This window comes from Carassius auratus, chromosome 21, assembly GCF_003368295.1.
Source record: "Carassius auratus strain Wakin chromosome 21, ASM336829v1, whole genome shotgun sequence".
NCBI lineage: Eukaryota > Metazoa > Chordata > Actinopteri > Cypriniformes > Cyprinidae > Carassius > Carassius auratus.
The window spans coordinates 3,342,868-3,364,302 of NC_039263.1; the positions used below are offsets into that span (position 1 = coordinate 3,342,868).

Sequence of the window (21,435 nt, forward strand, 5' to 3'; positions counted from 1 at the left end):
CTTACACTTTTAAAAATAGTTTTTAAAAATAGTTCAAAAAGGGGTTTATGCAATAATACCAGAAGAGCCCTTTTGGGTTCCTTCTAGAAAGAAAGAGTTCCTTCTCATGTTTGTGGCATTAAAGCAGATGTGCAGTTCTGCAAATACACTTTAAAGTGAGAAAATATACAGGTTTTTTCATGCACCTGTTGGTTTAGCGATTTTGGGCTTTTGGGCTTTTCATAATTTATCAAATTAAAAAGTGGGGAAAAAACATGTTTTCCTTTTTTTCTGGCTAATGACTGTATGGAGTGATACATAGAGAAATCTTAAAACATTTGACTGTAATATTTCAACAAAATAAAAGAAGAATTTTGAACTTGACATTATGCAATGCAAATTAGTCTTTATTTAATCAAATAATGCCTCAGTTGCATATTTAAACATAATATGTAAGAAAACGTGTAATGCAAATAATGTTTGAATTTCTTAATGCAATCAATAAACTAGGGAAATATGATTATATCCTATTTATTTTTATTTTTTTTTTAGATTTATTGCCCTATTCACCTGGGGTGTGTAGCCTTTTTTTTTTTTTTTTTGTGAAAAATAACTGAAATTAAATAAAGATTATTAGTGCATGTGTTACAATATATATATATATATATATATATATATATATATATATATATATATATATATATATATATATAATGTATAACATATACATATTATTATTATTTATTTTTTTACCTCAAAAATGTCACATTTATTCTATGTATTACTTGCCATTTCTTTGTAATTATTTGTGAAATTTACTAACAATTTCTAAATGAAAATAGTTCATTATCTTCAAACTACTTTCCTGTTACTGCTTCAAGACAAAGGCGATGATGGAAGAAGGTACTTTAGCACTCCAAAATATTTGCAGTGCATTTTGAATTATGATCGCACACATTTCGGAATGCAATATAACAACTACACTTACTATTTATACTCTTTTCTCCAGGAGAGGCTGTGACAAGAGTCTCAAAGCTGAAAAGCATTTCGGAGCCAAGGAAAGTGGTGCATTGCTGCAGTTGGAGGAAGGGGGAGGAACGGGACACTGTTGCTAGGAAACACTTGTAGCATCATTGCACTCTCTCCTTGCCAATTCAAACAAACTTGAGTGAAATGCCACGTGACCCCCTTCACAGGCTTCCTCCAACGTCTTCAAGCTGCATTTGCACAAATGTTTATCAAGGAGAGCTCTTGAGTCGAGTCACTGTCTCTCTCAGACGGGTTAATCTGGGTTAACTAAAGTGTCGTTTCTCTTCAATACCCCCCGGTTGACTCCATAACCCCCTTCCAATTTCATCTCTCGATGCATATTGATTTCCAAGCACAACTTTCTGCAGTAAATAAATGTGCAATCAAAGCCCACGCCATTAAACTGTTCAGCAGAGGCGTCACGTCTGTATTAAAATTCAGTTTGTGCAGCATCAAAAACCCCTAGAGTCCAACAAAAAGACAATATCTACCTCTTTGAAATAATACACCTAAAGCAATCCATTCCCAGAACCCCCTGCAGCAATAATTATCACACACACACACACACACACACACACACACACACACACACACACACACACACACATTCTCTGAAGAAGAAAAAAAGCTGACAAAGGGCAGAAAGTAGTGGAAGGTTATCTGAAAGTCGATGCTAATGATGATGTGACATATATTGTGCAACAGTGTGCAATATTTTGAACGAGACCTTATAGATGGAAAATTCTGCCTGGAAGCTCTATACCTTGACTAAATGGATCAGACATAACACCAGAGATATATTTTAAGCGAATAACCAATACATTTCATGCCTGTTGACATATTTCGGACACATATGTCATATCATTGATATTACCTGAGAATTTTAAGTAAATACGTTAATTAAACTGCACATTCAAAGACGCCCAATTAAATACATTGCCGGCTGCAGTTCACATTGCGGCCAGCGGTGTCGCTATTAACAAGAATTTCTGTGTTCTGACCGCTTTAACAGATGAACAGAATTGACTGAAATAAAATATAAATTATTTTATTTTAGCTAGTTGCCAAAGCAACATCTATCACAGCTGTGTAGTTTAGTTTTGTACTAAAACTACAACAATTGTAATTTAAATAATTTATTAATAAACCTGTATAGACATTTTTTTAAAAGATTACTAAAACGTCAGGTAAAATTAAAATTAATATATAAAAGAATCAAAAAATGAATAAAAACCATAAAAGTATCTCAGTCGTTCTAAAATTACACAGGTTGAAGTCTGAGTTCCTTAGCCAACATTTGTATATATATATCAGGGATGTCATTTTAATGTGTTAACTTAATTAATTAGTTATAAAACATAGCACAATTAAATTATTTTAACTCAGTTAAAGCACTGGCCCCGCCCCCAGACCTGTCCATCATCTTACATTTCATACAGTTCATAAATGCAATTGTACCCTAAAATTCAAGATATTGTGGCAAAAATGCTCCTGAAAGAGTGCTGTTAATTTATTAATAATTGTCAAATAATTAATTAGAGTAAAAAATCGACACATCATATAATTAATTAGATGTTACATTATAAGTTCAAATGTCTCCCTCATATTTCAGTTTCTTTTCTAAAAGTGGTTCTCTCATTTGAAGCAAAAGGAAATGTGTTTACAGGCCAATATCAACACTGGCATCTTGTGATGTTTTCCTCTGCTGACACAGGGCTCGTTCTGTTCTGCACTATAGGGTAAGCACTACTTTAAGACTAAACTCTGTGCTCATTTGTAAATATTCCATAGAAATGCTGATTCCATATTTTGTGGTCATACTCACTATAACTATTCCTGTTTTCTTAGACGTTTGAACTCAAAAGATGCTGCTAAAGCTATCCTTGACTTTACTTTTCCTGGCATGTTGTAAGTAGACGGACTCTTGAGGCATCTGAACAAGAACAACTTGATGATGTAACAGAAACTATGGACTCTCTCTTTTCTAGCACTTTAAATACAGTTGCTCCTTTACGCTTAAGGAAGGTTAAGGAAAACAGTTTGACACCATGGTATAATGAGCATACTCGCACCCTAAAGAGAGCAGCTCGAAAAATAGAGCGCAGCTGGAGGAAAACAAAACTAGAGGTATTTCGTATTGCTTGGCGGGAAAGTAGCATATCCTATAGAAAAGCATTAAAAACTGCTAGATCTGATTACTTTTCTTCTCTTTTAGAAGAAAACAAACATAACCCCAGGTATTTATTCAATACAGTGGCTAAATTAACGAAAAATAAAGCCTCAACAAGTGTTGACATTTCCCAAAACCACAGCAGTAATGACTTTATGAACTACTTTACTTCTAAAATCGATACTATTAGAGATAAAATTGCAACCATTCAGCCGTCAGCTACAGTTTCGCATCAGACAGTGCACTATAGACCCCCTGAGGAACAGTTCCACTCATTCTCTACTATAGGAGAGGAAGAATTGTATAAACTTGTTAAATCATCTAAACCAACAACATGTATGTTAGACCCTATACCATCTAAGCTCTTAAAAGAGGTGCTTCCAGAAGTCATAGGTCCTCTTCTGACTATTATTAATTCCTCATTGTCATTAGGATATGTCCCCAAAACCTTCAAACTGGTTGTTATTAAGCCTCTCATAAAAAAGCCACAACTTGACCCCAGAGAACTAGTTAATTATAGACCAATCTCGAATCTCCCTTTTCTGTCCAAGATACTAGAAAAGGTGGTATCCTCACAATTATATTCCTTCTTAGAGAAAAATGGTATATGTGAGGATTTCCAGTCAGGATTTAGACCGTATCATAGTACTGAGACTGCTCTCCTTAGAGTTACAAATGATCTGCTCTTATCATCTGATCGTGGTTGTATCTCTCTATTAGTTTTATTGGATCTTAGTGCTGCGTTTGACACAATTGACCACAACATTCTTTTGCATAGACTTGAACACTTTGTTGGCATCAGTGGAAGTGCATTAGCATGGTTTAAATCGTACTTATATGGCCGCCATCAGTTCGTAGCAGTGAATGAAGATGTATCATATCGATCACAAGTGCAGTATGGAGTACCTCAAGGCTCAGTACTAGGGCCGCTACTCTTCACGCTTTATATGTTACCCTTGGGAGATATCATCAGGAAACATGGTGTTAGCTTTCACTGTTATGCTGATGATACGCAGCTCTATATTTCCTCGCAGCCCGGTGAAACACACCAGTTTGAAAAACTAATGGAATGCATAGTCGATATAAAAAATTGGATGACGAGTAATTTCTTACTGCTAAATTCAGAAAAAACAGAGGTGTTAATCATAGGGCCTAAAAACTCTACTTGTAATAACCTAGAACACTGTCTAAGACTTGATGGTTGCTCTGTCAATTCCTCGTCATCAGTTAGGAACCTAGGTGTGCTACTTGATCGCAATCTTTCCTTAGAAAGCCACGTTTCTAGCATTTGTAAAACTGCATTTTTCCATCTCAAAAATATATCTAAATTACGGCCTATGCTCTCAATGTCAAATGCAGAAATGTTAATCCATGCATTTATGACTTCAAGGTTAGACTATTGTAATGTTTTATTGGGTGGTTGTTCTGCACGCTTGGTAAACAAACTACAGCTAGTCCAAAATGCAGCAGCAAGAGTTCTTACTAGAACCAGGAAGTATGACCATATTAGCCCGGTCCTGTCCACACTGCACTGGCTCCCTATCAAACATATAGATTTTAAAATATTGCTTATTACTTATAAAGCCCTGAATGGTTTAGCACCTCAGTATTTGAATGAGCTCCTTTTACATTATACTCCTCTACGTCTGCTACGTTCTCAAAACTCAGGCAATTTGATAATACCTAGAATATCAAAATCAACTGCGGGCGGCAGATCCTTTTCCTATTTGGCGCCTAAACTCTGGAATAACCTACCTAACATTGTTCGGGAGGCAGACACACTCTTGCAGTTTAAATCTAGATTAAAGACCCATCTCTTTAACCTGGCATACACATAACATACTAATATGCTTTTAATATCCAAATCCGTTAAAGGATTTTTAGGCTGCATTAATTAGGTAAACCGGAACCGGAAACACTTCACATAACACCGTACTTTCTACATCATTAGAAGAATGGCATCTACGCTAATATTTGTCTGTTTCTCTCTTGTTCCGAGGTCACCGTGGCCACCAGATCCAGTCTGTGTCCAGATCAGAGGGTCACTGCAGTCACCCGGATCCAGTACGTATCCAGACCAGATGGTGGATCAGCACCTAGAAAGGACCTCTACTGCCCTGAAAGACAGCGGAGACCAGGACAACTAGAGCCCCAGATACAGATCCCCTGTAAAGACCTTGTCTCAGAGGAGCACCAGGACAAGACCACAGGAAACAGATGATTCTTCTGCACAATCTGACTTTGCTGCAGTCTGGAATTGAACTACTGGTTTCGTCTGGTCAGAGGAGAACTGACCCCCAAACTGAGCCTGGTTTCTCCCAAGGTTTTTTTCTCCATTCTGTCACCGATGGAGTTTCGGTTCCTTGCCGCTGTCGCCTCTGGCTTGCTTAGTTTAGGTTCACTTCATCTACAGCGATATCATTGACTTGATTGCAAATTAAAACAGACACTATTTCAACTGAACAGAGATGACATAACTGAATTCAATGATGAACTGCCTTTAACTATCATTTTGCATTATTGAGACACTGTTTTCCAAATGAATGTTGTTCAGTGCTTTGGCGCAATGTATTTTGTTTAAAGCACTATATAAATAAAGGTGATTGATTGATTGATCTGCAGTTGAATTGTAATTTAGAAACTACAGAGTTTGGCTTACTAACAGTTTACATTCAATTTTTATTTATTTATTTAGTTTTATTTTAAAAAAAAATACTTTTCAAATGCCTTTTATATATTGAATGGAAATTTTCTGATTGATACTTCCAATGCAAATATTTCCACCTATCAGAAGAGTGCAACTTACACTGACGACTTAAAAAAGAATCCGCAACAAAAATGCACTTTTTATTCAAATGGTCAGATGGTGGAAAACTGGCATGCATGCATACTAAATAATGCTATATACTGCAATAATAAAACACATTTCAGACTGATATGAAAATAAATATCATGATTGTCATGATTTTTTTAAAAGCTTAAAGAATTCATCTGACATGCATGTACTGTATGTTCATTGTAGGATTTAACATTAAAATAAATGATAAACTAGAGGAGTTTGTGATTTTCTGTATTGATTTTGCCCACATGCTTTAGCTGAATCTTGATTGCACATTGCATTGTGTTGTGTTTCAGAATTAATGCACAATGTTTAGCCAGAATTAACCAGTGCCTTTTCCATTTTTCTGGAGATATTTGTCTTGAAGTATAGTGCAAAGTGTTTTAATAAATGATGAAACATATTTTAACTGAAGCCAACTTTAGAGTCCTAAATGACCAAAAAGAGGACTATAATGACCCAACAGCATATATAGCAAATCACTCTGTGACGTATATGTGTTCGCACCGATTTATTCTTGTAAGTGGACATGTTTTATTGGTATCAAATTAATCCAAAGTCTGACTGAAGAAGTAATGCTGTAATTAATGAGTCTTTTCACTTACTGACTTTTTATAATTACACACATGCTGTTGAACAAGACTAGATGTGTGTTATGGATCATTAGACAAAAGATTATTGCAATTTGTCATTAGCATTTTTCAAATCCAAACCTCTTGTAAAGAACACAAACATTTTTATGATGCATTGCAGAAATATATTCTAAGCAAGCTGATCATTGGTTAGTCAGTCATATGTTATTCCAAAGCTTCATAACTTTTTTCTTCAATGAGGTACAAAAAAAGCTCATTTGAATAATGTCTATGCTGTACTTTTCTATAAAAGCATACAAGCTCCAAAACAAACAAGACACACTATTCAAATGAGATTTCAGAGTTGTTTAGGAAGAGGAGAAGGCTACAAAATGCTTAAAAAGAAAGTCTGAGATGGAATTACTATTATGAATATTTCCTTTAAAATGTTAGAAAAAAAGATTGCTCTCTCAGAGGCGCTAATACCAAAGCAAAGCTCATTTCAGTCTGAAAAACTGCCAGAACACAGTGTGGCTTTGAATGCCAAGTTTACAGACTGCCAATTCATTATTTTCACGCCCGGAGAAAAGAAATTAACGACTAATCTGCCAGAAGACAATCAAAGTTCGACTCAAATTATAGCTCTATATTTTTTTATTAAGTTATGTTTACAGATTTTATCGAATCTTACAGAAATGTGATTTAAGATTTATAACCATGCGTTTACAGCAGTCACAGAAGTCACTGTTACCACGGAAACAAAAACTACAGCAAAAGAGTTCAGCAGTGATCGCCCACTTTCATGAAGCATTGCCAAATAACTGGTTCCTACAGCAGGGGTTTTCAAACCATTCCTGAAGGATGGACAGCATTGTACATTAACCTCCAACACTGCAATATTTGCACTGATATTCACATTAATGGATTTTTTACACTTACTTTAAAAAACGTACATTGTATTGCATTTTATTTTTAACTTAAAATCAATAACTTAAAATAAGTATTTTCGTTAAACACACACACTTTTCACTATACTTCAAGACAAATATCTGTAGAAAAATTCAAAAGGCACTGGTAACTTCTGCCTAAACATTGTGCATAAATGCCGAAACACAACACAATGCAATGTGCGATCAAGATTCAGCTAAAGCATAGGTGAAAAATCAATACAGAAAATCACAGAGTACATTGGGCCCTATTTGCATGAACTCTTCTAGTTTATAATTTTTTTAAATGTTAAATCTTGTGTGCTCAGCATTATTAAAGAGGCATGGACATCCACGGAGGGCTACAGCAATGAATGATCGGAGATCCACTCCATTTAAAAGAAAAACGTCCATAGGTTACATATGCAACCATGGGTGCTCGAGGGAACGAGACACTGCGTTGAAATGTTATGGGAATGCATTCAGCTAGACCACACTCTGAATCATGTGTGTAATCAGTCCATGGAGTGGCAAGAAATTACGGCAACCAGCATGCACGGTGGAGCCAGCGGCAGCTACTGTTAAAAGAAGGAAGCCCTCGCAGGGATGCTGGAAGTATGGCAATGAGACACAGCGTCTTCAGGAACCCAAGCTGTGTCGAAATGCTATGTGAATGAGAATGCCCATATTGCCTGACTTGCAAATCCTCTGTCTAGTGTGGAAGAGTACAGCTAAGGTGAGAGAACCAGCCCATGGCATTACAGATGTCGACCCCCGACTGGAAGTCCTTTGAGGCTGCCATGCCCCTAGTAGAGTGAACCTTAACCCCTAAGGTGGGTCTGCTTAGGGTCTGCTTAGTAGCAAATAGACCCCTCTTAGAAGCTGGTCTGACTTCCTCAACTGGGCAGCTCTGAGAACATGCTCGCACTAGACACATACAGTTAAGCTTCCGCTGGTCTGGGGCCCTGAAAGGGAGAAGGGGCAGAAGGCCTGAGGTACGACCAGCCATGGGAAGAAGGAGGACACTTTAGACACGCACCCCGGTCTGGGTTACAGGAAGGCTTTGGACATACCAGGTGCAAAGTCCAAGTAAGGAAGGGGTAACCTAGAGGGCCCCTAAGTCACCGACTGTCTTCAGGGAAGAGATGGCTAAGAGGAAACAGTCTTGTCTTTCAGAACTCAATCCTGAACCTTTCTGAAGGGCTTGAAGAGGGGTTTGCAGAGAGCCTCCAGAACCATGGCCAGGTCCCACGGAGGGATTCGAGAACGTACTGGAGGCCTCAGCTGTGAAGGAAACGTGTAACTTGAGGGTGTCTCCCCAAAGACTGACCACCAAGAGGGGCATGGTACACAGCTATGGCCGCCATGTAGAATTGCTAGGTGGAGTGGGTTAGCCCTTCAGAGAACTGGTCCTGAAAGAACTCCAATACTGAACTAACTGGGAAGTTAATTGGGTTGAGCTGGCAGTTGCCGCTCCAAGAAGTGAACAGGTTCCACTTCAATGCATAGCGTTTCCTTGTTGAGAGATCTCTGGACTAGAGGATGGTCTCAACCTCACTGAGAGACTGCATGGCTTTTAGTGGCACTGGCTTACTGGTTTTTAGTGATGAAGAGACTGAAGACAGAAGCCGCCGGATTAAATCTGAAGTGTGTAGGGATATACTGTCTGCCCAGGTTCAGTCAAAGGCAAAGCAAAACTGATCGGGTGGCGCTTTATAGTACAAATGGACGATGGCTAAAGCAACCCAGGAGTTTTTGAAGGTAAAAAAGTGGAAAATGGCCAAATCAGTCACCTGATTTCAACCCAAATGAGCATGCATTTTACTCGCTGAAGACAAAATAAATGCAGAAAGACCCATAAATGCGTAATAACTGATGTCAACTGCAATAAAGGCCTAGCAAAGCATCACAAAAGAGGAAACCCAGTCTATTGTGATGTCCATCAGTTCCAGACTTAAGGCAGTTGTTGCCTGCAAAGGATTCTCAACAGAATATAAAAAACTTAATTTATGATTATATGTATTTGTCCAATTACATTTTAACTCCTGAAAATGGTTGGACTGTGTATAAAAAAATATTTGTCATTCCTTAGCATGTTATATTTTTATTCAACCCCCTGGATTATAACTTAAAGTCTGCACTACAATTTCATATTGATTGTTTCATTTTTATTTTATTCTGATGGCATACAGAGCCAAAATTATTATTAATAATATAATATCCAATATAACAGTCACACTACAATATCCAAATATATATGGACCTATCTGTATATTATTTTACCGTATAACACAGTTTTATTTTAAATACTTATAAAGAATGTATCCTTTATGCTTCTTGCAGTGTTTCTCGTGGGTATTTGCTTTGAAATTGACAAGAAAACAACAAAAAGAAAAGTTCAGGAGGAGGAAATGAAAATCGCCCAGCCTGATAAGAGACTTACCGCGATTGCAAAAGGTAGAGAGATCGTAATCTGGTCAAGAAGAGCCAAGCCAAGAAACGACATGGGCTGCACCAGCATTGGAGGTATCTGTCAAAGTAATATCTACATCTGTCAGGGCCGATACCTGAAGGATAAATGTCGGGGAGAGAAGTCACGCCAGTGTTGTATGCCAGGTCTGATTTAGCACTTTCTGACTAGATGCAATGTTCACTGGTTCCTATTAACTAAATCAGACAGACTAACTCCTGTTGCCTTTTTCAGCTGCAGCGTGGAGTGCTCTGTGTGCTGGAAGTCATCATAACAGAGTGAGAGCTTGTGACAGCTTTGGCTGTGGTGGCTTTAATTCCAGGAGGTATTTCAGAAACAGCTTTTTTCCTGATACATCATCCATTACATCTAAAAATAAATAAATGAATAAATAAAAAACTAAAATACCATGAATTACAAAGCATATCTTGGGTGACTTTGAACGTATTTCATTACATAGCAATCGTTTAAGTAATGAGGTAAGAGAAGTTGGAAGTGGGATATTAAAAATATTAATCACAACTAAAGGTTGTTAGTACATGCCATGGATATTCATAACATAAACTTAAGTGCATTGTTGCTTTTATAAAACAATCGGTAGCACTTTATTTTACAGTCCTGTTCCTCATGTACATACTATGTACTTATTATAGTAATTACAATAACTATGTAATAACTAGGTACTAACCCTGAACCTACCCCTAAACCTAACCCTACCCCATGTAGTTACCTTGTGTTACCAGAACTTTCTTAGATAAATACACTGTAAGTACAATCTAAGTACATGTTAGTACACGTACTGTAAAATAAAGTGCAACCAAACAATCTCTACTGATTTAAAAATATATAATTATAGAGTTTTGGTCCTGTAAACATTTAGGTAACATTTTATTTTAAGGTGTCCTTATTACACGTTACCTGTACTTACTATTATAATAACAATTAATTATGCTTATTTGCATGCAAGTAACCCTAAGCCAAACCCTAATCTTAACACAAACCATAAAGTAAGTACATGTAGTTAATTAATTCCACTTTCTACGACCACATTGCTAAAACTGTCCGGTCTCGCAGATTTGCTTTATTCAACACAAAGAAGACCAGGCCCTCTCTTTGTTCAAGCTCTGGTTCTGTCCAGGCTCGACTATTGAAATGCTCTCTTGGCAGGTCTTCCAACCAGTTCTATCAAAACTTTACAATTAATCCAGAATGTGGCAGCAAGGTTAATTTTTAATGAGACAGACATAATGCACATCAGACTTGCTTATTAATTTGCACTCAAGGTATTAATGTTTTCTTACAAAACCACCACTGGCTCCTCACCACTTTACCTAAATTCATAACTTCAGACTTATGTGCCACTTGAAGCTTGTGTTCTGCAAGTGCACATCACTTTGTTCATCCCAAAGAGGCACAAAATATCTTTGACGGACTTTTAAAATAAATGTGCCCCTCCAGGTGGAATGACCTTTACACTAGCTCCTCTAATCTTTTTGTATTCTATTGGTTTTCCTTTTGTCTATTATACAATAATAAAAAAAAAATATCTGTAATGTGAAGTTAGACTCAATACACAGATGGTTAGAATCGAACAGACAGTTTTATGTGGATGGAGTTGACCAAAGGGTTGGTGAGTATTGCAGACTTAGAATCTTTAACAAACTTGAGGATACTGATAGTTATTTTCTGGATTACCAAAAGTGGACCAGTTGGATGGAGACGGTAAGGATCATGATGTTTCCAGGAGCTGGTGCACCAGAGCTGGATACTAGTAAGTAGATGGAGGACACACACACAGGAACCAAAGGAAATCAAGGAGTTATGGATCAACAGGTGAGTAATATTGCATAGGTTTGAGTCCTTTTCCACTTGGGAGACCAGACAATGCGGCTGTGTGAACTGTGTGTCTTTATAGTGCTGTGTGGGTCATTGATGAATGACAGTCAGGTGTGCATGATTAGAATTTGGGTGATTGTGAACCCTGATAGGTGACAGAGCCTGACGTGTCCGTGACATAACCACCCTCTCCACAGCCCAGTCCTGAGGGCCGAAGATACCAACGTTGTGGTAAGCGACCCCTACTGCATGGAGCTGGGTCATAAGGATGGACTGCATGGGATTCTGTCAACAGATTGGGGTTGAGGATATCATCCCTTGGAACCCATAATTTTTCCTCAGGGCTGTACCCGTTCCCAGTCTACAAGGTACTCCAATCTGCCACCCTGACATTGGGAACTTAGAATCTTCCTTACAGAATAAGTTGTTCCGTCTTTCAGCACCAACGGTAGAGGGGCTTCTTCTGTAGTGCCAGGCTCTGTGAAAACAGGGAGAACAGGTGGGTGATAAGGTTTAAGCAGAGGAACATGGAATGTGGGATATATCCTGTATTGTGATGGAAGCTTGAGTTCATACATGACGGGACTGATTTGCTGAATGATGGGGAAGGGACCAACATACCTGGGACTCAGCTTCTTACAGGGGAAGCACAACCGGATGTCCCACATAGAGACCAAGCTGCAACCTCCTGCTCACTCTCATGAAGTGAGAATGAACGTCAGTTTCACTCGTTCATTCTGGTCAGTGTTTACATTCCTCCGCAAGCGCACATGAGCTCAGCTTTACAGAAACTCACTGAGCAGATCACAGAGACAGAACAGCAACACCCGGACTCCATTTTAATCATTCTTGGGGACTTTAATAAAGACAGCACATCACATGTCCCACAAGAGACAGTAATATATTGGAACACTGTTACACAACAATAAAGGATGCATATCACTCTGTTCCACGAGCAGCTTTGGGACGTTTCTGATCACCTTCTGGTTCATCTTATACCAACCTAGAGGCAGAAACTAAAATCAGCTAAACCTGTATTAAGGACTGTAAAAAGATGGACTAATGAAGCAGAGCAGGATTTACAATCGTGTTTTGACCTCACTGATTGGAGTGTTTTTGAAGCTGCTGCCACCAATCTGGATGAACTCACAGAGACCGTGACATCATATATCAGTTTCTTTGAGGATATGTGTATTCCTACAAAGACTCAACTAAATTACAACAATGACAAACCGTGGTTCACTGCAAAACTTAGACAGCTCCGTCAGGCCAAAGAAGATGCTTACGTGAAGGGGGACAATGTCTTGTATAAACAGGCTAAATACACACTGGAAAAGGAGATCAAAGTGGCAAAGAGGAATTATTCTGAAAAAATAAAGACTCAGTTCACAAACTACTCCGCATCAGTGTGGAAAAGTCTGAAAGAGATTACCAACTACAAGACACCACCCCCCAGCACTGTGGAGAATCAACGAAAAAACACTCATCACCTGCCCTGAATGCCTCCCCACACAACCATTCACACCCTTCACAACTCCTGCAACCAGCCCTGAATGCCTCTCCAAACAACCGTTCACACCACTCACAACTCCTGCAACCCATCCTGAACTCCTCTCCAATCAAGCGCTCTCACTATCCACACGCAAGGATGCTGTGCGCCAGGTCTTCCGGAAGCAGAAAAGGAAAAAAGCAGCAGGCCCAGATTGTGTTACAACAGCCTGTCTGAAATCCTGTGCTGACCAGCTGGCCCCCATCTTCACCCAGATCTTCAACAGATCACTGGAGCTGTATGAAGTCCCTTCATGCTTCAAATGCTCCACCATCATCCCCATCCCTAAGAAACCCAAAATTACAGGACTAAATAACTACAGGCCTGTGGCTCTAACGTCTGTAGTCATGAAGTCATTTGAAAAACTGGTGCTGGGCCACCTGAAGAACATCACTGGGCCCTTGCTGGATCCTCTTCAGTTTGCCTACAGAGCAAACAGGTCTGTGGACGATGCAGTAAACATCGGACGGCATTATGTTCTGCAACACCTAGACAGACCGGGGACTTATGTGAGGATCCTGTTTGTGGACTTCAACTCGGCCTTTAACCCGATCATCCCAAACCTCCTGCTGCCCAAACTAACTCAGCTCTCCGTGCCCACCTCCATCTGTCAGTGGATCAACAGCTTCCTGACAGACAGGCAGCAGCTAGTGAGGCTGAGAAAATACACATCCAGCACCCGTACAATCAGCACCGGAGCTCCCCAGGGCTGTGTTCTCTCCCCACTGCTCTTCTCCCTGTACACTAATGATTGCACATCTAAGGACCCCTCTGTCAAACTCCTGAAGTTTGCAGATGACATCACACTTATCGGCCTCATTCAGGATGGTGACGAATCTGCTTACAGAGAGGAGGTTAAACAGCTGGTTGTCTGGTGCACTCTCAACAATCTGGAGCTTAACATGCTCAAAACAGTGGAGATGATTGTGGACTTCAGGAGAAACCCCCCTGCACTCCCCCCACTCACCATCATGAACAGCCCTGTGACTGCAGTGGAGTCATTCAGGTTCCTGGGCACCACTATCTCTCAGGACCTGAAATGGGACATTCACATTGACTCCATCGTGAAAAATGCCCAGCAGAGGTTGTACTTGCTTCGCCAGCTGGGGAAGTTTAACCTGCCACAGGAGCTGCTGAAACAGTTCTACTCCACCATCATTGAATCCATACTCTGCATTTCAGTAAATGTCTGTTTCAGCTCAGCTTCTAAATCTGATGTCAGAAGACTACAGAGGGTAGTCTGGACTGCTGAGCGAATCATCGGTACAACCCTCCCTTCTATTCAAGAATTGTACTTATCCAGAGTGAGAAAAAGGGCTGTTAAAATCACTCTGGACCCCTCACATCCAGCACACTCCCTCTTTGAACTGTTGCCATCTGGTCGACGCTACAGAGCACTGAGCACTAGAACGACCAGACACAGGAACAGTTTCTTCCCTCAGGCAATCCATCTTATGAACAACAGATAATAACTGTGGAACACACTACACTATTTATATTTATATACACATACACTTATTGATATAACACACATACTTAGCGTATACTTAAATTTTTTGCACATAATATACATGTACATACATAAATGCTCATTGTAATATACCTGCTATACATTGTCAATTTGTATATTGTCATTCCTTACCCACCTATTTGTATTTTTTTGTATTTTTTATTCCTTATTGGGGTTTTTTTCTGTCGCTGTTATGTTGCACTGCGGAAATTCTGTCATGAAAACAAATTCCTCATATGTGTGAACATACCTGGCAATAAAGCTCATTCTGATTCTGATTCTGAAGCCCACATGGAAGTGACTTAAACTGCAATTCTTCGACTGACTGCTAGAAGCTAGCTGCAAAAGGGAGACAATCCCATAAACACCCCATGTTAAAATAGCCAACTTTACAGCAGAGAGAAAAATAATAATAAACACACGTTTACAGCCTGGTTAAAAAAAAAAAGAGTGTTCTATATAGCTAATTTTGCCCTTCATGACAACTGTGAGGCGGTGAGTTTTTTTATAACTCATCTGCTTAAATTATATTATGCCTTAAGGTTCTGCATTATTAAGGTGAAGCCACTTGAATAACAGGTGGATTGATGCTGCTGTCACCGCTGTCTTTCTGCCTATTTTTGGCTTCAAAAATGCTCTTCGGAAACATATGGTGACATCAAGGACAGTACGTCCATGTTTTCATACAGTATATTGTAGAGAGCCATACCTCTTGTCCTGGCTTGATGGTGGGAGCAAGGACTCTCAGGACATGGCGTCTTACTGCCTGCTGTAGATGTTGAATCCCAGACTCTCACTCTCCTGGAACCAATGGGTGATGGAGGGAACCTCTGAGGGTTCCCCCGACCAAGGGAACGGAGGTGGCTAATAGCCGAGTGAGATTTGTGGAGGGTTGCAGGAGGGAGTTCTGTTAGTACTTGGCCCAGGTAAGGAACCAGTTCCAGGAGTTCTGGTGACCATGGCAGAAGGTATCGGCCAAACTCCTGGAACTTTCGTTCCATTTGTCTATTACTCTGTGGGTGATATCCTAAAGAAAGGTTGATGGTCACACCTATGAGTGAAAATAAAACTCCATACACATGAGATAAACTGTGGACCTCTATCAGATACAATCTCTTCTGTAATGCCAAAATTACGGAAGACATGATTAAACAGTACCTCTGCAGATTCCATGGATGTTGAAAGTCTCAGAGGAATTAGACAGCAGGCCTTTGAAAATATGTCAACAGTAACAAGGATGCAAGAGTTACCATCAGATACAGGGAGGTCCGTGACGAAATCGGTGGGAGATGGATGGACTGCTGTGACAAGACAGCTCCTACTCCTGATGTGGCAGCGTCAACTGCAATGATGCATGGTCTTTTTGGGATGCACCAGGAGTGGAGCCATCGTGAAGGCTTCTTGGAGTTGTTTCATGGCTATGGTGGCTTTGGAATTCCAGGACAGAGGCTTGGGCTTGCCTTTCAGGAGATTTGTTAATGGAGCAGTGATAGAAATGTAGTTCAGGATGAGTCAACAATAGAAGTTGGAAAAACCTAGGAATTCTTTAATGGTGGCTGGAATGGGCCAGGTTTTGATTGCTTCCACCTTCCTCTCGTCCATCTTGATGCTATGAACAGTGATGTCATAACCTAGGAACTGGATGGAAGATTGGTGGAAGCAGTATTTCTTAGCCTTGAGATATAATTGATGTTAACGGAGCCATTGGAGGACCTCAGAGACATGCTGGTGACGTTCAGCCTAGTTCTTAGAGTACACTAGGATATTGATGTAAACCAGCACAAAGCTTTGGAGGTGGTCTCGGAACACCTTATTCATGTAGCCCTGGAATAAGGAGGGGGCACTGACAATACGGAATCAGCAGATATTCGAAGTGTTCTGTGGGTGTCACAATGCGATCTTGTCCCCCTCACGTATCCAGATGAGGTTATAAGTGCTCCGGAGGTCCAACTTGGTGAAGATCTTGGCTTCCTGAAGCTATTCCAGGGCAGATGGGACGAAAGGAAGGGGATATTTGTACTTGACAGTGATCTTATTGAGTGACCAGTAATCAATACAAGGCCTTAACCTTCCGTCCTTCTTAGCCACAAAGAAAAAACTGGAAGCAGCAAGGGACATGGATGATCAGATGTATCCTTATTGTACCTCAGAAAATGTACTCCTCCATGGCCTTCTGTTCAGGGATGGAAAGGGAGTAGATTTTACACTCATTGTATCACACTCACCACGGGTCGTGGAGGACGAATGGGACATGCCCTTATTACATCTCCATCTTTGCCACCATATAAGCATAATCCCTGGGTCAGCCAGTTTCAACGTTCATTAGACAAGAGATGGGCAATGTCGATCTGCATGGGTTCGGGGTGTGGTTCTTGAGGACTGTAATATTCTGGCTAGAGTTGGCTGGTTTCTGGCACAAATGTTCCTCCATACAGCCCTGAATCCGATTGGCAACACGGATGGAGAGTTGAAGGAAAAGCTTTAGTCCCATAGTGTTGAGTACTATGAATGACTCCACCCATTGTAAGGCTCGACCAGTTTGACAGGGTTAGAACATATGCAATTTTAGCTCTTTCTATGGGGAAGCGATGTGGTTGCATCGCTAGTACAGGCCAATACTGCATGAGAAAGCCATTGCATTCTTCTGTCGAGCCAGAGTAGGGCGCCAAATTGACCATGGGACTGGCTTGGTAGATCAGGGACGAAGAATAAAAACTGGGTGCAGGTCTGATGCCGTGTGCCAGGTGCTGATGCTGTGGTTGTTTGACTGAAAACCCTTCTCATAGCATCCACCAGCTCCTGGAATGGATCAGAGTCTATTTGATTCATGATGGCTGGTCTGGCCTTTTGTAACGGGAAGTCAGACTCGATACACAAGTGGTTAGAATCAAACAGACAGGTTTATTATTATGGATGGAGATGACCAAAGGACTGTTGAGTATTGCAGACTTAGAATCTTTAACGGACTTGAGGATACTGACAGTTATTTTCTGGATAACCAGGGCGGACTGAGACAGTGAGAATAGGGGTGTTTCCTGGAGCTGGTGTAACAGAACTGGATGCTAGTAAATAGACAGAGGACACACACACAGGAGGCAGACACAAGGGAACCACAGGAGATAAAGGAGTCATGGATCAACAGGTAAGTAATATCGCATAGGTTTGAGTTCTTTTCCACTTGGGAGACCAGACAATGTGGCTGTGTGAACTGTGTGTCTTTATAGTGCTGTGTGGGTCATTGATGAATGACAGTCAGGTGTGCGTGATTAGAATTCCGGTGATTGTGAATGCCGATAGGTGACAGAGCCTTGCGTGTCTGTGACACTAGCTTGCTCTATTCTTTTTCATCTGTTTACTTTTTATTTATTATATAATTATAATAATAATAATAAACTTAGCTACGTGTACTGCATAAAGCTTATTGAGACTTGTTATAACATTTGCATATCATTGTTTTTTGTTGATTTTGATTGCTTACATTATCTTGCTTTGTAAGCCACTTTGGATAAAAGCGCCTGCTAAATGACTAAATGACTAAATAATAAATACTTGGCAGTGCTTCCTCCACCTTCACCAGCTTTACCTGTATAGATCTGCTATGGGGTGATCATGTATGCTATGGGGGTTATTCATACAGTGCCCTCCATAAGTACTGGAACAGTAAATACAAAATTGTTATGTTGTCTCTGGTGTCTGTAAATATGATTAAAAGATGAATATGAGACAAAACTACAAAACACATTTTACACACATTTTATTATTGGGTGATTCAACACAAATATGTTTTACCAGCTAAGAAGATCAGCACTTTTGGAGTTTCATATCCATACCTGAAGTGAGCATAAGTATTGCCTCACAGGTCTTTCCAAGTGTTCAGCTGTTTCCTGTTGCAATTTTTCTTCAGATATTAAAAGCAGGGAATGTGTCTTATCAGTTATATCCATTGCCTCTGCATTCTCAGTCTTGCATTCTATGATGACACATACAAACCAGGATGAAGACGAGGAAGCTGACTCTGAAAAAAAACAAGCAATTTTGATGTTAAAAGAAAAGAGGAAGTCACTTAGAAATATAGGAAAAACAAAGCGCAAGGAGAAATCAAGAGTTTTGGAAACTACCGGTGACATCAGCAACCAACGACGACCTGTCTGTAAAATTACCAACAACCTCCAGAAAGCTGGCGTGATGCTCTTTCAATCTACAGTCGGCAGGAGAAATCGACACAGAATTACAGAAGCTACACAGCTTGATGGAGGTGGTGTCATGGCATGGGAGTTCAGTCAAGGACTTTATCAGGGCAAAGAAATGTAAAGTCTTAGACTGCTCAAATCAATCTCCAGAATTAAATCTGATTGAACATTAAATTCACCAACAACAGTTGGATCTGCAACTAAATACTAGCTTTTAATATTTTACATCTGTCTTAAATTCAACTGTTCCTATACTTATGCTCACATCAAATAGTGGGATGAACTCTAATAGTGCTGTCCTTTCTATTTGGTAAAACATGTAGACCTAATAATAAAATGTGACATTCTGTAGATTTGTCACATATTCACATTTTAATCATATTTGCAAACTTTTGGTTACCAATATTTTTCAAAACATCTTTTGTGTTCCAAAAAATAAAGAAGATCATGCATAAATGATGAAGGAATTTGTGATTTTTGGATGAAATATCCCATTTAGAGTTAACAGCACACTTAAGTGGTAGCTATATTCACAATCTCTTAACACAGTCTCTTACTATAGATCTAATTGCTCAAAAGAGATTTTTGTTTTACAGCAATTATGTATAGAGTCAAAGTGCAGAGAAAACTGTAAGTAACTATTCATAATTTAATTTCCATGAAAAGTGTAAACACTGCGCTCCTGTGAAGCTATCAAAACATTTCTCTGTTTGTTCAAGCATTTTCCCGAACAGTAACTTTCTCTTGCTTCACTTTTGCTTTTTGAGCCGCGTTTTTTTTATCTTGTGTCCTCAGTGATGACAGGATCCACAAGGGAATCGACATTGTGTGCGGTGATTATGGCATCATCAATGCTCCTTTTTCGGGGAACCTGGGCGGTCCTGTTGGGAGAGCAGTGGGAGACTCCGTTCAGTATGATGGTGTCAAACTCTATAGCAAAGGTATATGATACTGTCCTTGTCAATAAAATAACTATGCATCAAGGAACATATTTCATTGCATTACATATTTAATGACTTGGCACATGCATTTTAGAATAGTATTAAACTAGACAGAAAAACTTCTTTGTCTTTGACCAATAGTTATTTATTTATCTTTCCTCAGTGCACTGTGTGAAGATCTTCAACATCCGTCCGTATGTTTACTTTGGCTCTGTAGTTCAGGGAGAGGCCATGGGTTACCTGTTACCCCTACAGGAGCGTTTCTCTGGCATCACCTCACACCTGGAGCTTCAGATGTGTGATGGCTCTGATCCCTCGCCCTTCATATGAGACCTGTTTAAATCAGTGCATTCAATCAGTTAAACCAATTCTTAATGCTTTCATTAGGACTTATAGTGCATGGCATTAAAACATCATTTAAATTACATTACAAACTGACTGTTTTTACAAGCAATAAAATAATCTATACCATGTGTAATACTTTCATGAAGGATTTATTTCATGAAAATAAAGTACCACAAGATGGCAGCATGAATTTACAGAGCATTTGGGAAATAAATATAAAATATTATTATTATTAGTAGTAGTATTTATATTTAATCTTCAGATTTACTCTACACCTTCTCATGTTTAGATATTTGAATGATGTGAAAAAAGACATCTCAGACTATGAACTGCAAACAGATTTGAATTTATATTATTTATAGTAGTTTAAATGAGAAGACATCAAGATATTTTTGTTTTGGCATCCATGTTTGCTATTGCATCTCACTTTTTATTTTCCAAATAGACAGACTGGCAACATGACAGCATCCCACCACATGACATTTACTGAAGCTCCTAGCTTTCTAGCTCTTCTCATGATCTTTATTATTATTATTGGCTGATGTTTTTCTTGTGTAGTAGAGACATGTCCTCTCTCAGTCATCTAAAAAAATTACAGTTTGTGTCGCATTGCTTGTTAATTTGTTGTAGAGATAAATATTTATAGGGTCTACCTTTGTAGTCAGCACCAAAAAATAAATAAAAATAATAATAATAATAATAATAATAATAATAATAATAATAATAATAATAATAATAATAATAATAATAATAAAAATGTATGCATTTGACTGTGAATAAAGAATTATATAAACTATATAAATTATATAAATTATAGCAACTTTTGTTGGGTATTCCTACACAGTAAATGTTTACAAAATAAACAAATACATAAACAAACAAAGCCGAAAATATTTGCTGATTTATTTCGTGAGCTCTATTCAAACAGTGAAAACTTAATTTTTTGTCAAAGCACGTTACTGCGTTTCCCCTTTAAGTTGTCCCACTGGGTTGGTCTTGGATGAACGAAATGACGAATCGTACTATGGCTAAGGGTTAACTAGTGAATATTAATATAGTCTTCTGGCGTTCCCAGTAAT

The 21,435-nt window shown here is 39.1% G+C and overlaps 1 protein-coding gene across 1 annotated transcript; it reads left to right on the forward strand.

The window, feature by feature from the left end:
• Positions 1–2,855: 2,855 nt before the first annotated feature.
• On the forward strand, positions 2,856–20,538 carry LOC113038232 (leukocyte cell-derived chemotaxin-2). Its single transcript, XM_026195506.1, has 5 exons — positions 2,856–2,916; positions 9,859–10,131; positions 10,220–10,310; positions 19,866–20,011; positions 20,175–20,538. Exons 1-5 carry the CDS (start codon positions 2,874–2,876, stop codon positions 20,339–20,341), a joined length of 720 nt encoding a protein of 239 aa, XP_026051291.1. The 5' UTR covers positions 2,856–2,873; the 3' UTR covers positions 20,342–20,538.
• Positions 20,539–21,435: the final 897 nt, after the last annotated feature.

Coding starts and splice junctions, on each gene's coding strand:
- LOC113038232 (XM_026195506.1), top strand. CDS start 2,874: ATGCTGCTAAAGCTATCCTTGACTTTACTTTTCCTGGCATGTT. Junction 2,917..9,858: donor TTTACTTTTCCTGGCATGTT/GTAAGTAGACGG, acceptor TGCTTCTTGCAG/TGTTTCTCGTGGGTATTTGC. Junction 10,311..19,865: donor GGTGGCTTTAATTCCAGGAG/GTATTTCAGAAA, acceptor TTGTGTCCTCAG/TGATGACAGGATCCACAAGG.